This window comes from Alexandromys fortis, unplaced genomic scaffold, assembly GCF_014885135.2.
Source record: "Alexandromys fortis isolate MF-2015 unplaced genomic scaffold, M_Fortis_MF-2015_v1.1 scaffold_281, whole genome shotgun sequence".
Taxonomy (NCBI): Eukaryota; Metazoa; Chordata; class Mammalia; order Rodentia; family Cricetidae; genus Alexandromys; species Alexandromys fortis.
Genome location: NW_026068161.1, coordinates 191413 through 211828, shown reverse-complemented (window position 1 = coordinate 211828; position 20416 = coordinate 191413). Strand labels below are relative to the sequence as shown.

General features: G+C 42.5%; 1 protein-coding gene across 1 annotated transcript; it reads right to left on the bottom strand.

Moving 5' to 3' along the window:
• Window positions 1-11576: 11576 nt before the first annotated feature.
• On the bottom strand, window positions 11577-14461 carry Utp23 (UTP23 small subunit processome component). Its single transcript, XM_050127793.1, has 3 exons — window positions 14191-14461; window positions 13174-13348; window positions 11577-12106 (listed from the first exon to the last, which is right to left on the bottom strand). Exons 1-3 carry the CDS (start codon window positions 14376-14378, stop codon window positions 11726-11728), a joined length of 744 nt encoding a protein of 247 aa, XP_049983750.1. The 5' UTR covers window positions 14379-14461; the 3' UTR covers window positions 11577-11725.
• Between the last annotated feature and the right edge of the window lie 5955 nt (window positions 14462-20416).

Genomic DNA, 20416 nt, shown 5'->3' with positions numbered 1-20416 from the left:
GAATACTGTCTAATACGGATTTAAAGTATAGTTTATACATTCATCCCTGCATACTTCCAACTCATAAAAGTTCCTGCTTTTTTGGCACATTCTTCATACAAGGCAGTGTCCACTTTACTTTCCATCACTAAGGGACCCTTCTCCTTGTATCGATTACAGACTTATAAATTGTGCCTTCTGCAAATTCATATGCTGAGCTCAAGCCCTGTGCCTCAGCACGTGGCAGTATTTGGAGATAGGATCTCTATCAGGGTGACTAAGTTAACACATGGTCCTTAGAAAAAAAAGACTGCAAATGCAACATGATGGGAATGCCATCATGAAAAGAAATCCAACACGACCGGTGTCCTCATGAAAGCAAATGTGACCGGACTGGTGTTTTTATGAATGGAAATAAGGGCACAGACACACAGAGGTGAGACAAAGTGAAGACCTGCGAGGAAGGTGGTCCTCTACACGCCAGAGGGAGTGGCTTCAGAAGCAACCAACAGCTGGGCGGTGGTGGCACATGACTTTAATCCCAGCACTCAGGAGGCAGAAGCAAGAGGAACTCTGAGTTTGAGGCCAGCTTGGTCTACAGAGTGAGTTCCAATACAGCCAGGACTACACAAAGTCCTGTCTCAAAAAACAAACAAATGAAAATGAAGAAAAAGGAGGAGGAGGAGGAGAAGAAGAAGGAGAAGGAGGAGAAGGAGAAGAAGAAGAAGAAGAAGAAGAAGAAGAAGAAGAAGAAGAAGAAGAAGAAGAAGAAGAAGAAATCATTATTAACACCTTGATGGCAAGTTTTTAATACTCAGAGTGGTGAGAAGATTAAGTTCTGTTATTTAAGCCACCACACCATCATCTCTGGTACCTATTGTAGCAGCTGTGGCAAACCAATTCAGTATGTCATTGTTAAGATCCCTAAGGAGTGTGAATCTCATGGGTCCATGGTGATGATCAAGATCTCTGTAGAGCCAGCCACAATTTCATCAACCCAGATGATGGGCTCTTCTGATCAAATGCCCCCCTTGTCCAGTTAACTTTGTCTAGGGCATATGAGGGTCAGGAGGGAAGGGACATATGTTAACTCAATGGGAGTGTATATTTAAGTGCCCATCCTTGCCAAAATAGAAAGAACTTAGAACACCTTACATTGCTAGGATTCTGGAGGCTAGATAAGCTGAAGGTTGAACCTGTTTTTAAGATTTCTTTCTATGGACCAAGGCAGAGCTAGTCAAAGACACCAGGGTGTATGTATCTAAGCAAATTCTATAGCTTGTTTATGCTCTATACCAGCATTCAGGTACCTGGCTCCTGTGAAGCACTTAAGCAGCCTGCTGAATCCATTTAATATGGGCAGCAAAATCCAACCAGAGACTTTCTTAGTGTCAGCAGAAACCCTGGACAAGCGGTCAGGAGATCCACACTTCAAGAAACACACTCAGAAATCTGCTCTTAACAGATTCACCTTGATTCCTCTTGGATGCGAAGTAAAGAGAAATTAAAGCAAGAAAAAAAGTTGCTCAAAGGGGATGAAGTGATTTGTAGAGGAGGCTGGAGCTCCCCCTAGGGGCAGAGATGAGGCATCTGTAAAAATGCAGTGCTGGGTTGGATAGGAAATTTCTTTTTTAAAGAAAAAAAAAACATTATATGGCAGTATTGTTGAAACTACATCACAGAACGACAGAATTAATGATAATCCTTTGGTTACACATTCTTCCAAAAACACATGTCTGTTGGGGGCTAGAGAAATGGCTCAGAGGTTAAGAGTACTGGCTACTCTTCCAGAGGTCCTGAGTTCAATTCCCAGCAACCACGTGGTGGCTCATAACCATCCATAATAAGATCTGACGCCCCTCTTCTGGCTTGCAGGCATACAAGCAGGCAAAACACTGTATAAAGAATAAATAAATAAACTCTTTAAATAAATAAATAAATAAATACACAAACCTAACAAAATTTAAAAAAAAAAAAAAACAGTTAAATATCAAGATGTGGGGCTGGAGAGACAGCTCATTGGTTAAGAGCACTCATTGCTCTCCCAAAGGTCCTGAGTTCAATTCCCAACACCTACATGGCAGCTCACAACTGTCCGATGCCCTCTTCTGGTGTGCAGATGTCCATGCTGACAAAGTACCATACACATAAAATCAATAAATAAATCTTTGAAAAATCAAGATGTAAGATATAAGGTATTTGAATATTGAAGTTGAAATTCATTATTTTTCTTACATCTATTTATTTATTCAGTAGGGGCTAGGAAAGAGGCTGGGGGTGTATGCCATGGCATGGTTATGAATGTCAGTGAATATCTTGCAAGAGTAGATTTTATTCTTCTGATGGAGGAAGGACATTGGTTAATTATAATAAAGAAACTGCCTTGGCCCATTTTATTGGATAGAAAATTAGGTAGGCGGAGTATACAGAAGAGAATTCTGGGAGAAAGAAGCTGAGTCGAGGAGTCGCCATGATGCTCCCACTCCAGACAGATGCAGGTTAAGATCCTCTCGGGTAAGCCAGCTCATGGGCTACACAGAATATTAGAAATGGGTTAGAACAATATGTAAGAGCTAGCCAATAAGAAACTGGAACTAGCCGGGCCAGGCAGTGTTTGAAAGAATACAGTTTCCGTGTAATTATTTCTGGCATAAGCTAGCCATGCGGGCGGCCGGGTGCCTGGGACGCAGCCCTGCCGCCGCTCCTATTTCAACATTCTTCCGCTAAGTGAATCCTGGGATTGAATTCAGGTTATCAGACTTTGTAGCAAGCACCTTTACCACTGCCCCACCTCTATGATGGAAATTATGTTTCTAAAAAAAAGTCTTTGGCTGGGCAGTGGTGGCACACTCCTTTAATCCCAGCACTCAGAAGGCAAAGGCAGGCTGATCTCTGTGCGTTTGGGGCCAGCATGATCCACAAAAGCTAGTTCCAGGACAGGCTTCAAAGCAACACAGAGAAACCCAATCTCGAAAAACTAATAATGATGTTGATGATAATAATAAAAATAAGTCATTGGTATACACTTATATAATTTAATATTATTACATTTTTATGAGATGTTATAATTCAGTTGAGCTTCAAAGGGCATCTAGTCCTGCCATCCAAAATCCCTGTACTGTGGAAATAGCTCTAACACTCAAGAACAGAAGAAGACTTTGGTTTTGTTACTTAATTCTTATTGCATACATGTTTGTGGGTTGTTGTGGGATTTTTTTAAAAAATGTACTTTAAAAATATTTTTGGGGTTCTTTGAGAATTTTATATAATGTACTTTGATCCTATTCACCCCCAATTCCTACCCTTAACTCCTCCTAGACCCACCTCTATCTACCCATACCCCCCAACTTTGTGTCCTCCTTTTAAAAAATACTCATCTATTTAGTTGATGTTCTCCATAAACTCCTCACTGTGGAGCTGTACAGTGAAGCATGATAGACCTACCAGGAGCCACACCATCGAAGAGAAGTGACTCTCCCTCCTCCAGAAGCCGTCAGCAACTCGAGCCTTGTCTATGGTTACTATTGCTGTGAAGAGACATCAAAACCATGGCACCCCTTATAAAAGAAAGCATTTGGGTCTTGCTTACAGTTTCAGAGGCTCAGTCCGTTATCATCACTGTGAGATGCATCACTGTGCATGCAGGCAGATGCTATGCTGGAGAGGTAGCTGAGGGTTCTACCTCTTGCTTGGCAGGCAACAGGAAGTGAACTGTGTCACTGGGTGCAGTTTGAGCATAGGAGACCTCAAAGCTACTGACACACTTCCTCCAACAAGACTATATCTATTCCAGCAAAGCCACACCTCCCAATAGTGCTACTCCCTTTGGGGGGCATTTTATTTCAAACCCCACGGGCCTCTTGCCACTCCATACTAGAACATTAGCTAGCTTCATCTTGCTTTGTGACCTCAGAGTTGCCTGAGAGAAAGTGAACTGGCAAGTGTTTTCTGCACTGTAATCCAACAGGAAAAGCAAATGCTCTTACAGAGTTTCTCCAGATTATATCCATTTCCTGTTAATTATACCTGGGGCCTGAAACCAGATGAAGGAAGCAAGAATGTTGAGCAATAGATGGAGATAAATTCTGAAGTTCTTTATCTAGGTGATGGGTATCATCTTAGCCCTTCTGTGTTACCATAGCAAAATGTCACACACTGCATGTCTTACAAACAACAGGAAGTCATTTCTCACAGCTCTAGGGATTGGGAAGTTCAAAACTAAGGAACCAGCAGACCTGATGTCTGCTGAGGACTCTACTCTGGTTAGCAGGCATTCCTCTGGCTGTACCCCACAAGGCAGAAGTGGGTTGCAACTTCTGGCTGATGAGTTTTTGAATGTTCTCCTCTCATGGTCTGATCACCTCCCATTGGCCCGTGCTCAAATACCAACACATTAGTGGGTAGACTTCAACACCTGAAACGGGAGCGAAGGTGACACAATTATTCAGGTCATAGCAAGTATCATCTTCGTCTAATGTTTGCAATGCTGCTGAAAGGCCAGCTAATTATACCAAGAGCGCCTTTAGAAATACTGGTAAATATGAGCACATAAAATAACCCAAATAAAATCTTATTTGATTCTAATACACAGAAATAAGCAGCGGCCACAGGTTTCTGCCATGGGAGCTTCCATTCCTTAGGCAGCGCCGGTACTTTCCCTGGTGCATTTCGGGTGGAGTCAGCTTCCCTGTCCCAGCCCTAGTTCAGGGTGCAGCATGACTTCAAAATTGGAGCATCAACCCCACGCTTGTAGCTTCTCAAATGGTGCAGGAGCTGCATATTCTTGGGATTTGGTGGGCAAGGAAGACAGAGGTAATCTTTTCTTTCTTGGTCTTGAAACTATAGCCTCTGTAAAAACACAGATGGAGAAAGCATACCTCAGTAAAACCAGTGAAACACAAAGCAGAAGTAAGGGATGGAATATGAGAAATGAAACAGCTAGGTCCATCTGAGATGGAAGGAAAGTTTTTCTCTGAAGTTTTCTGCTATGTATCCCAATAGACACTATTTTCTGCAAGCCAGCTTTCTGTCACTTGTCACCATAATCGTTCTGACGACTGGGATTTCCATCTGCACCGGCTCTAAGTCTGGAAATTGACTCTGTCATTGTCACCTGAGATGTTGCCTTTTCTACTTACAGCACCGATTCAAATTATAACTTAGATAACGGTGTGCTTCCAAAGCACACAGATCTGTGTACAATAAGATTACTATCTTTGTGACTAAAATCTATTAGTAAATCTCCGATTACCTGAATAAATTTCACTTCTGATAATATTTTATGTGGAAATGGCAAACTAACTTGAAATTAAATTCAATTTGTCTTTATGGTAGATAAAACATACGATACATAGACTGTTGTGTTGGAGTGCTTGGTATGGATGTGTGTGTGTGTGTGTGTGTGTGCACGCATGTGTGTGGGTTATTTAGAGTGAAAAGACCCACTCTCTGTGTGGGTGGCACCTTCCCCTAAGGCCCTGATAGAAGGAAGTGGAAGACTCTTTTCCTTGGTGCCTGCTCACCTTCAAGTCCTGCTGGTGAGTTCATCTGCCCTGTTTGTGTGAGCTCAGCTACTCTGTTGCTATTATCTCCTCTGCTGCTGCCGTCTTTTGCCAGCACAGAACCCAACCCCTTTGGCCTTCCATTGTGGACGCAAAACCAGTGACTCTTAGGAACCCTCCAGGCCAGTAGTTCTTAACCTTCCTCATGGTGCAACCCTTTAATACAGTTTCTCATGTTGTGGTGACCCCTAAACCATAAAATTATTTTTATTACTTCTTCATAACTAGTTTTGCTGCTGTTATGAATCATAATATAAATATCTGTGCTATCCAATGGTCCTAGGCAACCCCGTGAAAGGTTATTTGACCCCCGGAGGGGGTTGTGACCCACAAATTGAGAACCAGTGCTCTAGAGAACCCAGACTGATACACCAACCATTGTGAAAAGAGTACAAAACCAAATCTTAGCTGTGAAGCCGAATATATGTCTGAAATCAGTTCATTGAGTTTACTATTATTTTAAAAATAATTTTGCTCTAGGAAGATAAAAGACCTACTGAAAATAACTTCCATGTTCTCATCTGTATGATGTGATGGTCTTTCTTATGATTGTTCCCAGGAAGGGAAGAGGCGATATGTTGTCGCCATCAAACAATGCTTTAGGATAAACTACTGCATCTACGAAGAACTTCAATTTAACACCACTGCTGAAATCATAGCTCAGTCACTGAAATGACACTTTAGCTTAATAGAATGAGTGCGTGAGAAAAACCAAGCCCTCTGATACCAGACCAAGAAGGCCTGCTCTTATCCTCAATGTGCCTGCGGGCGAGTTACAGAGGGTGCTGTGGAGTAGTACCAGCTAGGAACTAAAGGTGTAGAGAATAGAGAGAGAGGCCTTCAAGAGAGGCAGACAAATGACAGAGATTATTTATTACCTAAGTGTTTGTGATTTTTTTCTTGGTTATCAAAATAATATAGAAAACAATGCAAGAAGCTCCACAGGACTCCTGGAATCTAATGCACAGATTAGATTCCTGGTTCCTATCTTGAACTCCTTTGAAAGGGGTCAAGGATGGTGTGTATGTTCTGGTGATAGTGAGTGGGAGAGGGTCAGCTAAAGTGTAAGAAGCCACCTTTTTCCTATCTCAAACAGTGAAGAGGCAGAGGGGTGGATGGATCTTCATAACCTTGGCTCCTAGCTCCAATAACAGCCAAGGAAGAGTGAGCTCTAATTAACCAGGAAGTGGCCGGAAGACCCAGTAGATAGAGAACCAGAAGGAGGACAAACGCGTGCCCCAGTTGTCACGGGACCCTTGCATTTTGCACCTTTCACTGTGTTGGTCTAGTTTAGGATTTGCTTGGAAGGGAAAAGGTGCCAAACCCAAGTAAGACAGAGCAGACACGGGCCAGCAGGTGGCGCCAAATGCAAGAGTACTTTGGGATTCTAAACCCGTTCTTCGTTTTGTTGTAACTTGACCTCATCGTCTGTATCATTTTATACTGATCCAAAACCCCATCTTTTCTAAGACCTTTGGACATAATGAATGCCTTTGGATATTTTTCTTGTGATTAATTACTTTCTTCCTTCGGGTAATGACTCTCTTCTTCACTTTTTTCTGGGTGGGGGTGAGGGAGGGCAAGGTTTCATATATGTCTAGGCACATGCCCATGTGCAGAGGGCACAGCAGGTGTCTTCCTCAGTCAATGTCCACTTTATGTTTCGAGGGAGGGTCTCTTGCTGAACTTATTGATTAGGCTAGACAGGGTGACCAGCAAACTCTGGGGATCCTCCGTCCCCGCACTGGGGCTACAGTCAAGCTGCAGCATCCAGGTTTTACAGAGGACCTGGAAATTAAGCTCAGGTGCTCATGGTTGCCTGGCAAGCACTTTAGCAGCTGGTCATCTTACCAGCTCACCACGGCTCTTCTAAGAATGCGTTCACACACCCACACTATGGCTCCTAGCCTCCGAGGTGGAACCTCCCTAAGACCTGGCGGCATTTGTCATTTCTACGCTTTTGTCTTTTAGGACTGAAAATACCAGGCTATTTTTCCGGCTTGTTCAGCAACCGTTCTGGAGACCCAAACTAACAAGATGATACCGCCCATTCTGACACAGACCTCCCCTTTTTCTCTGTAGAATGACAAATGCAAGGTTGTTTGCTGCTGTTTTTTCTGCCAGAGTCAGAAAGCAGTCACTTTAACCTTTCTTCCCTGTGAAAACAGGTGTTTGGATATGGTTTGTGTTTAATCTGGGGTCTGGAAGGGACCCCTGCTGTGCGGGAGTCTCCTTCACTGGTTGGGCTGAGGAATGTGGGTTGCTGCCATTTCAAGAGGACAGAACAGGTACACGATGGAGAAAGGATAATGATGCATCCGGAAAGACAAGAATCAAATGCCGGCTGGATAGTGGCTCACTTATCATCAGTCATTTTTGGTTGAGAGAAGAAGGAAGGACACAGCCTTCTGTCCTCCTAAAAGTAGATCGAAGTAGAGATGATCTCGCTAAACAGCTTTAGAATTGCTGGGGCAGAGCAGGGTACAAGGGCTCCCACAAAATAATGTTTAATATGATACGGTGTTGTATTAACAGTTTCCTCTGAGACCGAAACAATCCAGCCTTCAGTGACACTCCTTAAACTAGAAGGTGAACAGCTCAAAATATTTTCAGGAAGTCCCTGGAATTGACCAGATAAACTAGGCCCTTCCCTGCCAGAGCAAGCAATAAAGAGGGAAGAGAGTCACTCTCAGACAAGACAAGCTGGAAAGAAGACAGCCATGCACATAACTCGAGCTGCAAAGGTGATTCTCAAACTAGCAAAACTGCAAACAAGACTTTGAGACAAATCAAATTGCCCAGAAGTGACAGACACCAGCAGAGCTGACTGGAAGAGGTTTAGACTGACTAAGGCATCTAGAAAGGACACTTTTCACCCTGTCGGGCAATTTGCGGGCTATATCGTGTGCTCCTAGGGACCCTGCTTTTGTGAGTTGTCACCCATGCTGGTGATGCAGCTGTCTTTGAGTCATCTCTGCTCTTATAAGTAAGCCTCCTCCATATTCCCATAAGTAACTGCAGTGGGACCCATTGGTTCACCAAGTTGGACTTTGGTGGTATCCATACTTTGGTCTGTTGTGGACTTCCTATCTGGAGTGAATATGTATGTGTGTTGCATCTCGCCAGAAAAAGTATTGTTATACAACGTATGGAGTATACACACACATACATACCACACACACACATTACCCTCAGACATGCATAAGGTAGAATGGTAAGAAAGGGTAACTTTTAGCGTATACACGTTAATATTTCAGCTAGGATATACGATATTTTCTAGCTGACATATTTCTAAATATAACTTCCTTCACGCCTAGATGTAAATTTTTATATCTTCTTTTATGCTGTTTGAGAATTTCATACATCCATATAATATGTTTTATCAAATCCTTCCCCCATCCCCTCCCTCCAGTTCCTCCCCACATTTGCTCTATTTTTAGACCCAGTGTGTCCATTTAGTGTAATTTTTCTAAGCTACTGGTTATTTCCAAATGTCAGTGAGTCTTGGGGGGCAGGGTGGAGGAGCTGAATGTGTGAGCCGAATGAACAAGATGAACAAGTCAAGTGAAGTGGCTACAACTCCTACACCACATGGAAGGCCAACACTCTGATCTGGATGGTCATGAGTTATGAAGCCTGGAGATCCTTTCATTCTGACAAGGGCAGATTTCGTCTAAGTCAGTTTCGTTCATTCCACAGTCATCAGACTCATTAACTATGTGCCACAAATGCTATCAGTCCTTACTATAAAACAATGGTGACATGATTTAGTTTAAAGGACAATGTTGCAGGTGTTGTCCTAGCCTGCGGTGCTATTGGAAGGTGTTGGAACTTGTAGGAACAGCCTTGTAGGAGCGTACCCTTTGGCACGTGCCCTGGAAGAAGATTCTGAAATCCTGCCTACTTTTCTCCTTTCACATACTGGGTACCATGAGGTCCATTTTATAATTCTTTCTCGTTCTGGGATTAAGGGCATGCACCACTTCCGCCTGGTTTCTATGGGAAGCTAGTGTAGCTACCGGGATTAAAGGTGTGTTTCACTGCTGCCTGGGTCTGTAAGCTTGACCAGAGTGGCTGCTCCACCTTTCTGATCTTCAGGCAAGCTTTATTTATTAAAATACAAACGAAATGCCACTACCTATAAGTTTTACTTGGACATCTGTTTTAATTTCTCTGAAACGTACACCTAGGAGCAAATCTACCAGAAAATATCACAAGTGCATGTTTAACAACTTGAATATCTGCCTGCCTGTTTTCCAGGCGAGTTGTACCATTGTGAAATTACACTAGCAACATATGATATTTCTGATTTTTCCTTTTCAAAAACCCACTTGCTGTTGTCTGCCTGATTTGTGTCTGTTTATATTCTGTGCCCAGTTTAGGTGCTGTGTGTTCCTGTTAGGCACTAGCCATTGTTCTGGTCCACACGTCCTTTACAGATGCGTGTTCACTCTACCGTCTGTCTTCTCACCTGGAGAGCAGCATTCTGGGAGGAAAAAACAGTTCAGACAGTGCCTCACACCTTGTGAAGACAACAATGGCAGATGGGACTTTCCCTGGCCTGTCTTCGACTGTCTTGGATGGTCCTGGTATTGGTCAATTGTCCCCTGTCCAGTCTTATTTTACGTCTTTTAGGGGGAACTGACTGCCTTACCCAAGCTCCAGAAGCAGGATTGACCAATTAGAACCTCTGCAGTAGGTCAGGGGCGGCTAGATCTCAAATCTAATAATGAGAGCAAAGGGTTAGGGGGGGCGGGGGGAGGGGATGTCACAGTACTTATGAGACAGAGGAAATAAATGACAGACAGGAAGTCCATGAGTGTTAATTAGAATTTCCCTCCCTGTAACAATCACGAGAGAAATGACGTAGAGGGAAGGTGTATTCATCCCTGCTGTTTTGCCATTGTTTTCCTCCTTGGATTATTTGTTCTTCCGCATCTATTTCTATTACGGGCTTGTTATTTTACTGTGTTGAATATGGGGGATTCTTCGTCCTCCTTAGTCTACCTATTCCTCTCATGAAATCAGCACCACAGCCTCACTCAAGCATGCAACCGTGGTAGTGATCTCTGCTGCTCTCCTGAGGGAAGGAGCAATCCCAACAGCTTCCACTTGACTTTCTCCACCTGAATGACCCTGAATCTATACAGGAGAGACAATGGCTGGCGACACATGCACTTTCTAAGTGTGTCCGACAGTCATAAGCGCTGGAACTGGGGGGGAACAGTAGGGAGTTCAACCTTTCACTTCAAATTTTCAGGGGCTGTTGGTGTAGTCAATTTGTCTCCTCCATGGAGAAAATTCCCATATAATGTTCCTATAATGTAGTATTTGGGTGGCAATATTTCAGAAAGATTAAGTTAACATTACATGCTGGGTACTCTGAAACCAAATGGAGATGTATTGCAATTTAGCCAGGACATTTTTTTTTTTATCAATTTAAATTGTTTAGACAATTTTACGATATGGATAAATGGACAGTGGCCATTCTCTCCTTCCAGCCTCCTACCCTCCCTGCCCGCAGCCTCCCCCTTCCCACAAATCTCATTGTGACCCACATGATTAGCTGGGTCTGTCTGTGTGACCACCTGTTTGAAGCTATCCTTTGGGGCATGGCGTCACAATGAACATGATTCCCCCTAAGACTCTTTCACTAGCAAACGGTTTGGAAGTAAATGGTAGGCCTCACAAGCCCCTCCCTGCACTGTGACTGCTAATAAGGCCTATCTTAGGTGGGCCCAGTACACTAATAAGTTTTGAGTTAATGATTGCATTTCACTGGCAAATTACTTGTTCAGTGAGAGACCCTGTCTCAAAAAATAAAGGTAGAGTATGACAGAGGAAGATGCCTCATGTCATCGCACACCTACACAGACATTGTCTCTCTCTCTCACACACACATACATGCACATATGTAAACCTATACTAGAGCACACACTATACACATACATACTACTTGGGAGGTGAAAGTGGAGAAACAGGAGACAATGATTTTATAGTAAAACACCTCTCAAAGCAACTGAAGACGAATGGTAATAAAGAAACCCAACCACTCTTTAATGTAGGCAAAAGTGTATGCGCCAGTATTAACTTGGAAAAATAAGTTTAGTCTTTGCTGTAAACTCTTTCACAGTTTTCAAGGAAATGAGTCTCCTCATGGCCTTCCAGAGCATCCACAGCACATGTCATCCTTCCACACCCTGCTGCTCAGGAAGTACTTTTGGGGTAGATCTGTTCCGGATTCTCTTCCGTTTCTTTTTCTTTTCTGAAGCAGGCGACTTTGGGTCCTGTGCTTTCTTCTTTTTCTTCAAGCAGCTGAGAGGATTGGGGCCGCCTACCTTCTTTTTCCTCTTTCTCCTAGGTTCCCGGCTCTTCACTAAGCCTTGCTCCTCCTTCAGTTGCTTAATACTTTGCTTCTCGTGCACTGAGACCAGCTGGCCTGACTCGACCGCCTTCACAAAGGCCACTGTTCTGGGAGAAGGCCTGTCTAAGACCATGGTGTTCTGAATAATGAACATGAGAGGAATCCCAGGAGTTTTCTTTACTTTCACAGATAAATCCTGATCCTGTTAAAAAGAAAATGGATTTAGTTTCTCAATCAAGTTTAGGTAGTTAAAATTAAGTTTACAGGAATTTCAACAAGGTTGTATAGAAAAGGGGAGAGACTGGCTTTGATTCCTCACCTCAGTACGCTTTACTAATAAAGGCATGTCTTATAATAGAGGACAAGAAACATAAAAATGGTGCTGAGGACAGGTGGGCAACAACAGTCTGGGCTAGACTGCTCAATACTGGGGCCATGAACTATCAACTAATGCAAAAGAAAATGCATTAGGAGGTTTTCTTGTTTCTATGCTAAAATATTCACTGGAAACATCAACATGGGAGGAGGTTGAAGTGGAGAAGTGAGCTGGCTCAGGGCTTTCTGGAAGTATGGTTGAGCAAATCTGCATGGGAGTGTTTTGATACCAGCCCTGACACCTCCCCTTTGACCTCCCAGCCTTTAAATGCCGTCAACATTCCATGTGCTGCTGGTCTCTTTCTTTTAAGGTTTATTTGTCTTTATGTGTATAGATATTTAGCTACATGTACATCTGTGCACCTCATGTATGGCCTTGGAGGCCAAAAGAGGGTGTTGGGAATTGAACCCCAGTCCTCTAAAAGAGCAGCCAGTGCTCTTAACTACTGAGCCACCCTTCCAGCCCCTTGAAGCCAGCCTTACGGATAAGCACCATGACTTCTGGAGAAATCATATGAACTGAGGAACATGAGAACAGTTATGAATACAGAATGCAGAGGCTCTGCCCTCCTCCCCACTGAAGACCTCTGCAGCAGTCAGCACCACAGCAACTATTCCTCATCCTCTCGAGGGAAACTTCTGGAAGTTTACTTAAGGTTTTCTCCTCATACGTTCCAGTAACTGCTTTTACTGGCTCCATTGAAAAGTCTGCATTTTTGGAAGTGCAAACATGAAACATGGGTTATAGCTAAGTGACAGAATCCTTGTCTAACACATCACAACAAGTAAATAAATAAAACTCCAACACTGCATTATCCCTTCCACTGATTTCTTTCTGATCACGTGAAGTATACACGCAAACAGTCAGGACCGCAGTTTTCAAAGTAGCATCACCTGTGTTGCCACGAAGTAATGATGAGGGTTTCCCTCCTCCACCATGGACAGGAGGCATTCCGAGCCACTCACTGCACTCTTGATGTGACGACAATTCCGAACCTGGCATTTCTGTGCGATCAGTTTTGCTCCATATAATTCCTTCCCCAGAGTCTCTAACTCCTTTAACACACATCTGGTGGGAAACAAAGTCAAAAGATGCTCACGATCACAACTGATGCATTCCTTTTGTGTACACAAAGCAAGCAGAAACACAATTCGCAAGTGCTTACGATGCAAAACTATACCATCAAAATGTGAATTTATAGTACTGTTGCCATTTTCTTCTTAATCGAAGGCTGGACCTCTGTCCTGACTACTAAGTGTTCTCAGGGTCGGGAGCAGTGCTTGACATTTGGTTGGTACTTATAAATGGCCTCGGGTAAAGGTTTCCATATCCAGTCTTGACTTCTTTTCCTATGAACTGAAGATAATACCTCACTGGCAGTTGGAAGGCTTGAAAACCTTTGCGTTAAACTTAAAGGTATCAACCACTATAGAAAAGGGGTAGCATTTGTATGCTGAAAAATGTCCTATGTACACTATACCTCATCTGACCTGACAGCAACTTTTAAGAAGTTATTCCCTTGGGGCTGGAGAGATGGCTCAGTGGTTAAGAGCACTGGTTGCTCTTCCAGAAGACCTGGGTTCAATTCCCAACACCCACATGGCAGCTCACAACTGTCTATAACTCCAGTTCCAAGGGATCCAATACCTCATACAGGCAAACCCATGTACATGAAATAAAAGCAAATAAGTAAATTTTTTAAAAAGGAAGAAATGATTCCCTCTACTTCACGGTTAACGCCATTTCCTGCCTGAAATCACACAGGAATCAAAGCCAGGCCTGCCTGCTACAAAACACGCGTTCTGATTTCGCAGGGCTAACAGGGTCTATTGGCAGGACACAGTACCATCCGCCTGAACTATCTGTCGGTTACCGAGGGCCACACCCGCGACCCCGCCCCTCAGGCCCACCTCGTGGTACACAGCTGGGTCTCTCCCATAAGGTAGCTGGGCAGCTGGTCCCGCAGCTGGATGCGCCCCCGCAGCGCCGCCTGGCAGAACGTGCCGTCCAGAAGAATCTGGTAGGGCTCACGGACCCCGAAATTGTTACGGAAGAAGCCAAGATGCTTCTTGGCGTGTTTCTGCCTGGTGATCTTCATCCCTGCTTAAGTCCCCGTTCCGGAGCCGGCGGCGCCAGCTTCGCTTCCGCACTCCCAGACGTCCGTATCCCCGGAAGCGAAGCTTCTTCGGCCCGGAAGTACACGGCCCGCCTCTCCGGTTTGCGTCGGTCTCAGAGGAGCGCCCACTCCCACCTCCAAGCGCAAGCCTTAGGGGGGCGGAGCTTCGCAAATTCGCGCGCGCTGGCACGTTCGCTTCCGTGAGCTGGAATAAAAAAAAAAAAATGTTGCTTTGTGCAGCTTGTTGCCTGGCACTTAGGAAGTCTCTAAAACACTAGTAATATGAAAATAACCAGCGATGACGCCATTGCTCCAGGCATTCTGTAATTTGCCATTTACTGTGTATTATCCCATTGAATGTTTTTAATTTTCAAGTGAGGGAGAGGAGCCAGTGTTGGACAGCCTTACCTTGGCAAGTTTGGCTGAGTGCTAGTCTTTTTATTTTATTTATTTATTGATTTATTGATTGATTGATTGATTGATTGATTTTTGAAACAAGGTTTCTCTGTAGCTTTTTTGGTGCCTATCCTGGAACTAGCGCTTGTAGACCAGGCTGCCCTCGAACTCACAGAGATTCGCCTGCCTCTGCCTCCAGAGTGCTGGGATTAAAGGCTTGCGCAGCCACCGCCTGGGAGTAGTCTTTAAGGAAGCAAAGCGCCTTTGCGAAGGGCACATGGTTCTTCAGCGTCTGGAACCCAGCACTGACTGCCAGATGTTCACAGGTATTTTACCACACCCCTAAGAATCGACCCCATTGAAGAGCCATGTGTCACTGTAAGAAGGTCTGTATACCCAAGTCGAGGTCACAGTCTCTACCCCATAAGCCTGTTCTGGAGAACACAATTAAAACAGCCAAATTAACAGTAAAAAGATTTAATTAATGTGGCCCAATGGAGAACAAGGCTGAAGAGGTCCAGTGAGCAGCCATTTCTGCAGTCAATCTCTGAGGTCCTGAAATGAAATGGAGTGTACATAGGTAGCCATGAATACGAGCATCTACGGCGATGATTCTCAACCTTCCTAATGCTGTGATCTAAAGTACAGCTCCTCATGTTGCGGACCCAAACCCTAAAATTATTTGCATTGCTACTTCATAACTGTAACTTTGCAACTTTTATGAATCGTAATGTAAATATCTGATATGCAGGATAGCTGATATGTGACCCCTGTGAAAGGGTCATTCGACCCCCAAAGGGGTCACGACCAACACTTCGCGAACCACCAAATTCTCACCAACCTAGGTTAATGAATGTAAGTTACCGCCCACCACTGACCCCTCATTTTCTAGGCTTCAGTCCTATCCTGCAAGGTATTCTAACAAGGTGTTAGGACTATGAAATCTCTTCCCCAGAAGACAAATTAAGTTTCCCCATGGGTCCTAGGCTCTGAGACTTTTCCTTCTCCCAGCACAAGAATCCCCATGGAGATTCCCATTTCTTGAGGTCAGTTGTTTCGATTGAAGGAAACAAAGGAATATCTTTATTTCTGTCAGACCAGTTACAGAGCCACTATTTGTGTCTCCTCATCCTAAAGCCCCCTCCTAAATGACTCAGTGTTTTAGAAGAATTCCTGAGTTTCATTTTTTAAACAAAGTCTGTTGAGTTGGAAGCCCAATCCTATCACTAACCTGGGTCATTTGAGCTTGGTGACTCTCCAAGACAGCTGTGCCCAGCTTCCTCTTCAAACCAATTGGAAGGTTGATTCAATTTTATAGATGTTTTTCTCTCCATAGTTTCTGACAGAAGAAACATACATACTGGGTTAAAAATAGGAAGACACACATCTGATTTAAATAATTTACAGGTTACTTAGTCCATTTGGTTAGACAAAGACAATGAACCAGAAGTTTTCAATTTGATTAACCACATGGGGTATCCACTGTAAAGTAAAATAATCAAAGAATGGAGAGTATGGATTTTGCATTTTTGTCTCTGCCTGGAATCTGTCCCAGATCTAGTTTTGGTCAAAGATTGAAAGAATCATTTTTTAAATGACTTATAATGTGATTGAAATGTATTGCCTGTATTTGGCATTTTATTTCAACTTATATATTTATGGAATTAGAACTAAGGTATTCTAAAAAGTTAGCCCTGGTCTGAATCCCCACACTTTCCTGAGATGACGGCTGCTTTCATTTAACTGAAAGTTCAATTAGGAATTTGAAATCATCAGAAATTGTAGTAGGGTTGGATCTGTAGTCCTTAAGCATAATTTCTCACCATTTTCTACTTTGATTTTCCTTTGTTCCTGTGTGCATGCTCCCTGCCTGAACATACTCTCATCACAAAGAAATATTGTCCCAGCCTTGTAAAACAATGAAAGCTTTATATTAAAAAAAAAAAAAAAGGCTCACGTCTTTCACTCTAGATCTAACTTCTAGACATCTTTTAGCTCTAGAAAGATGCAGGACACCACAAAGGACTTGAGTCATATTCTAGGGTTTTTCTTCTTGTTTTTAATTTACTGAACTACAGCACAGTTTTTTTTCAAGTTCTGTGTTTGCCTGCCAATTTGCCCTCTTCCTCTCCTCACAAAAGAACAAAAGCGCCTTATAACAGTGATGAGCAAGTTCGAAATTTTTTTCTCTTAATGTCTTCTAAAAACATGATCCTCAGCTATGCAGACAACACCTTAGTGTGCTTGTTTAAGATAGCCATTTCTGGTTCAGACCTAGTTTTGTTGGAGAAAGATTCTACTTTAGTTGTGAGTTTTAAAACTCTTCCAGGGGGAACCTAACATGTGGATAGTAGTGGACTTTATATAGACTATGTCTTTTCCGTTAGATACAGGCCTGTGATAAACTTTAACTCATAAATCAGTCACAGTAGGGAACTGTCAACAATAATAAAAGAGAGCAGTTAATACTGTGATAAAACTTATGTGAAGTTCTCTGTGTCTCTTGCCTAAGATCTGACTTTTAGTTTCGACTTCCACCCACTGAAGAACTAACAGGCTGGTAGTATATAGTATTCAGACAGAGAGGCACATTTATTATGAAAATTTCTCCAAGTCATCACCATGCTTATTAGTGTTCCTGACTGACCTTTTGCAGTAAAACACTAGTGTTTATCCAATATGATATTTCCACTAGGCGATCTACCTAAAACATTTTTGCCCAAATGCCAAATGACCTAGTATTAATGGCAAGTCAATATTTGGTTACAGCCAAGGCAGAAGCTAAATATTACCATTATTCAATAAACTATTAGGATATGTTTAAAATTTTCAAAGAAATGAATTAATTCTTTTGAAAAAATATTGCGATATCATTTTAAAAGCTACAGCAGCCTTTGAAAATATGATTTTATAGTGGTGAGAACAATAATACCTTAACATTGCTACCCTCTAGTTTTGTCTAGGGTGTCTGCACTGCGTACATCCTATGCCAGACATTTACATTCAGCTGAGGTGGATGGAAATTTATTTTTCTTGACTTTTAAAATACTCTTTATATTCATTATTGTGTCTGGATCAAATATAATTTATAAAGTGATGTTGTTGTACATGATCTTGGAGGGTTTTTATTCCTCATGAAAGTTTGATGAAGCCAGGTGACATGAGAATGATTTATTCTTGGAAGGTGTGACTAATACCCAAAAAGGACTATTTCATGAAAGATTCATGGTCTAAATGGAATTAAATAGGCAAACATTAAGTTCAGTTCATAAAGGTTATTTTGTTTCACTCATGAATGTTAGTGTAATTTTATTTAATTTTATGGGCATCAAGGGATGCATGTAACATATCTATTGTGATGTTATCTTTCTTGCATTCACATTTAAATATTTATAAACAATTGTTAACATGGCATTAACTCAAAAAAGAATATTACTTTCCTCCTAAATTATGCAGCAAACATTCTCTCTAAATAAATGATTTAGCTGAATAAATTGCATTTTAGAACAAGTTAGGTGAACTGCTACATAGTGAGATCCCATTAATGTCTTCACTGGATAGAGAGAGTCATACAGATATATGTTGTTCTATAGAACAGAATTCATGTGGACTCCCTGATCTGTCTGAAGGTGTTATTAAGATTCAATATAAAGGTGACAGGGCTGGAGAGATAGCTCAGTGGTTAAGAGCAGTCACTGCTCTTCCAGAGGTCCTGCGTTCAATTCCCAGCAACCACATGGTGGATCACAACCATCTGTAATGAGATCTTGTGCCCTCTTCTGGCATGCGGGCATACATGGAGGCAGAATGTTGTATACATAATAAATAAATCTTAAAAAAATATAAAGGTGACACATTTAAAAATATTTTTAAATTTCGAATTACAAAATTGACCATGTCAATCCTATAGCAAGTAGAACAATAAATATAAAATGTTAACTCCTGCTGTGTGGCAGAACCTTTTTCCTGGGGAGCCACGGCATAAATGTCTACTCATCCCAGATAGGGAACCTACAAAGAATGGATGATGCCACCGAAGTCCAGCTTGATGAACCGATGCGTTTTGTTAGAGTCACTCACAGGAATACGAGTGAGAGGTTACTTACGGGGACAGAAATGGCTGCATCACTGACGTCCACCCCAGCATGGGTGATGGCTCACAAAAGCTGGGGACCTGGAGCACAGCTCAATGGGTTGGAAAGTGTCCTTTCCCGGTGCCTCAATCTCTTGTTTGAGACTCTTCTTTGTAGCTGTACTCTGCTTGTTCTGGGAGGGAGGAACCTAGAGAAGCTGGTCAGTTTGAGGGAGTTCTAGAAGCTACTGCTACTACTATTTGTTTGTTTACCTCCTTACTTAAGGAACTACCTACCCTGAAGTATAGAATTTTTTTATTTTTTCAAGACAGGGTTTCTCTGTGGCTTTGGAGCCTGTCCTGGAACTAGCTCAGTAGATCAGGCTGGTCTCAAACTCACAGAGATCCGCCTGCCTCTGCCTCCCGAGTGCTGGGATTAAAGGCATGCGCCACCATCGCCCGGCTAGTATAGAATGTTTTAATCCTAACTTTGAAACCTAGACTTCCTAGAATTAATTATCAGATGACGCTCGTCTGATGACTGCAAAATTAGACTAGAAAGCTTATTTGAACAAAAGCATGCAAGATTCCTGCCCACTTGACTAAAGTGAACGAGATTCAGATTTCCACTATGGTTTGAATAGTGCTTGCCTTTGGAACTTCACTGCAGAACCTTTAATTTTACTCAATAAAGGTGGGGGGGGGGGGCGAGAAACTTGTAGAGAACAGTGAAGGGCTCAGAACTAGCAGCCATTTTTACTTTTTCCTGTCAGAAACGAAGCAGACTCAATAAGAAAAATGTTTCGGTTTGGTGAAAACACCTTGCCATTTGAAGTTTAATTACATCATAACTGAAATGGGTCAAAGAGTTCACGCTGTAAGGGGGCTTTCGTTTTGACCCATCAAAACACTTTAGAGATTAATGAACCCGTATGAAATTACTCTAGGTAAGCAAATATTAGTGCTATTTCTTAAAGGAGCTTAAAGATTGAAAACGCTCTCCGATTTCGGCTTTAAAGGGCCTTTCTAACACCACTGTTTGTTTTTGTAGCGCGTGGTGTTAAAGGCAACCGTTCACTTACAGTTCCCTGTGTATTTTTGTAGCGCGCGATGGTAAAGGCAACCTTTCACTTAAGAGTTCCGTGTGTGTTTTTAAGCCGCAGGAGGACTTTGGGGTAGAGACCGAACTCCTGGAGGCAAGAAAATAAATGCGCTTTATTAATCCAGTAGAATATTATTACAGAGTCTGGTAATTATAATTGAATTACACCAATACGAGGTATTAATTACATGATATTATACAAAATAAGCTCACTCTTAGAATCTTTGACATTTTCCCAGTGCGAGCTCAATTTGTTTTAATACTAGTCGGTAAGTCATAAATCAACACACGGGGATAGAAAGGTCAAATGTCACTTTAAAAATTATTATTTTAGCAAACCTATAGAAAATGGCCCCACGCTGAGTCTCATGGAAGTTCTGAATGTTGTTTTCTTTTTAATGGTTCTGCTTTACCCTCCCTGTCGCTCCTTCTGTGGCACTGAAAAAAAGA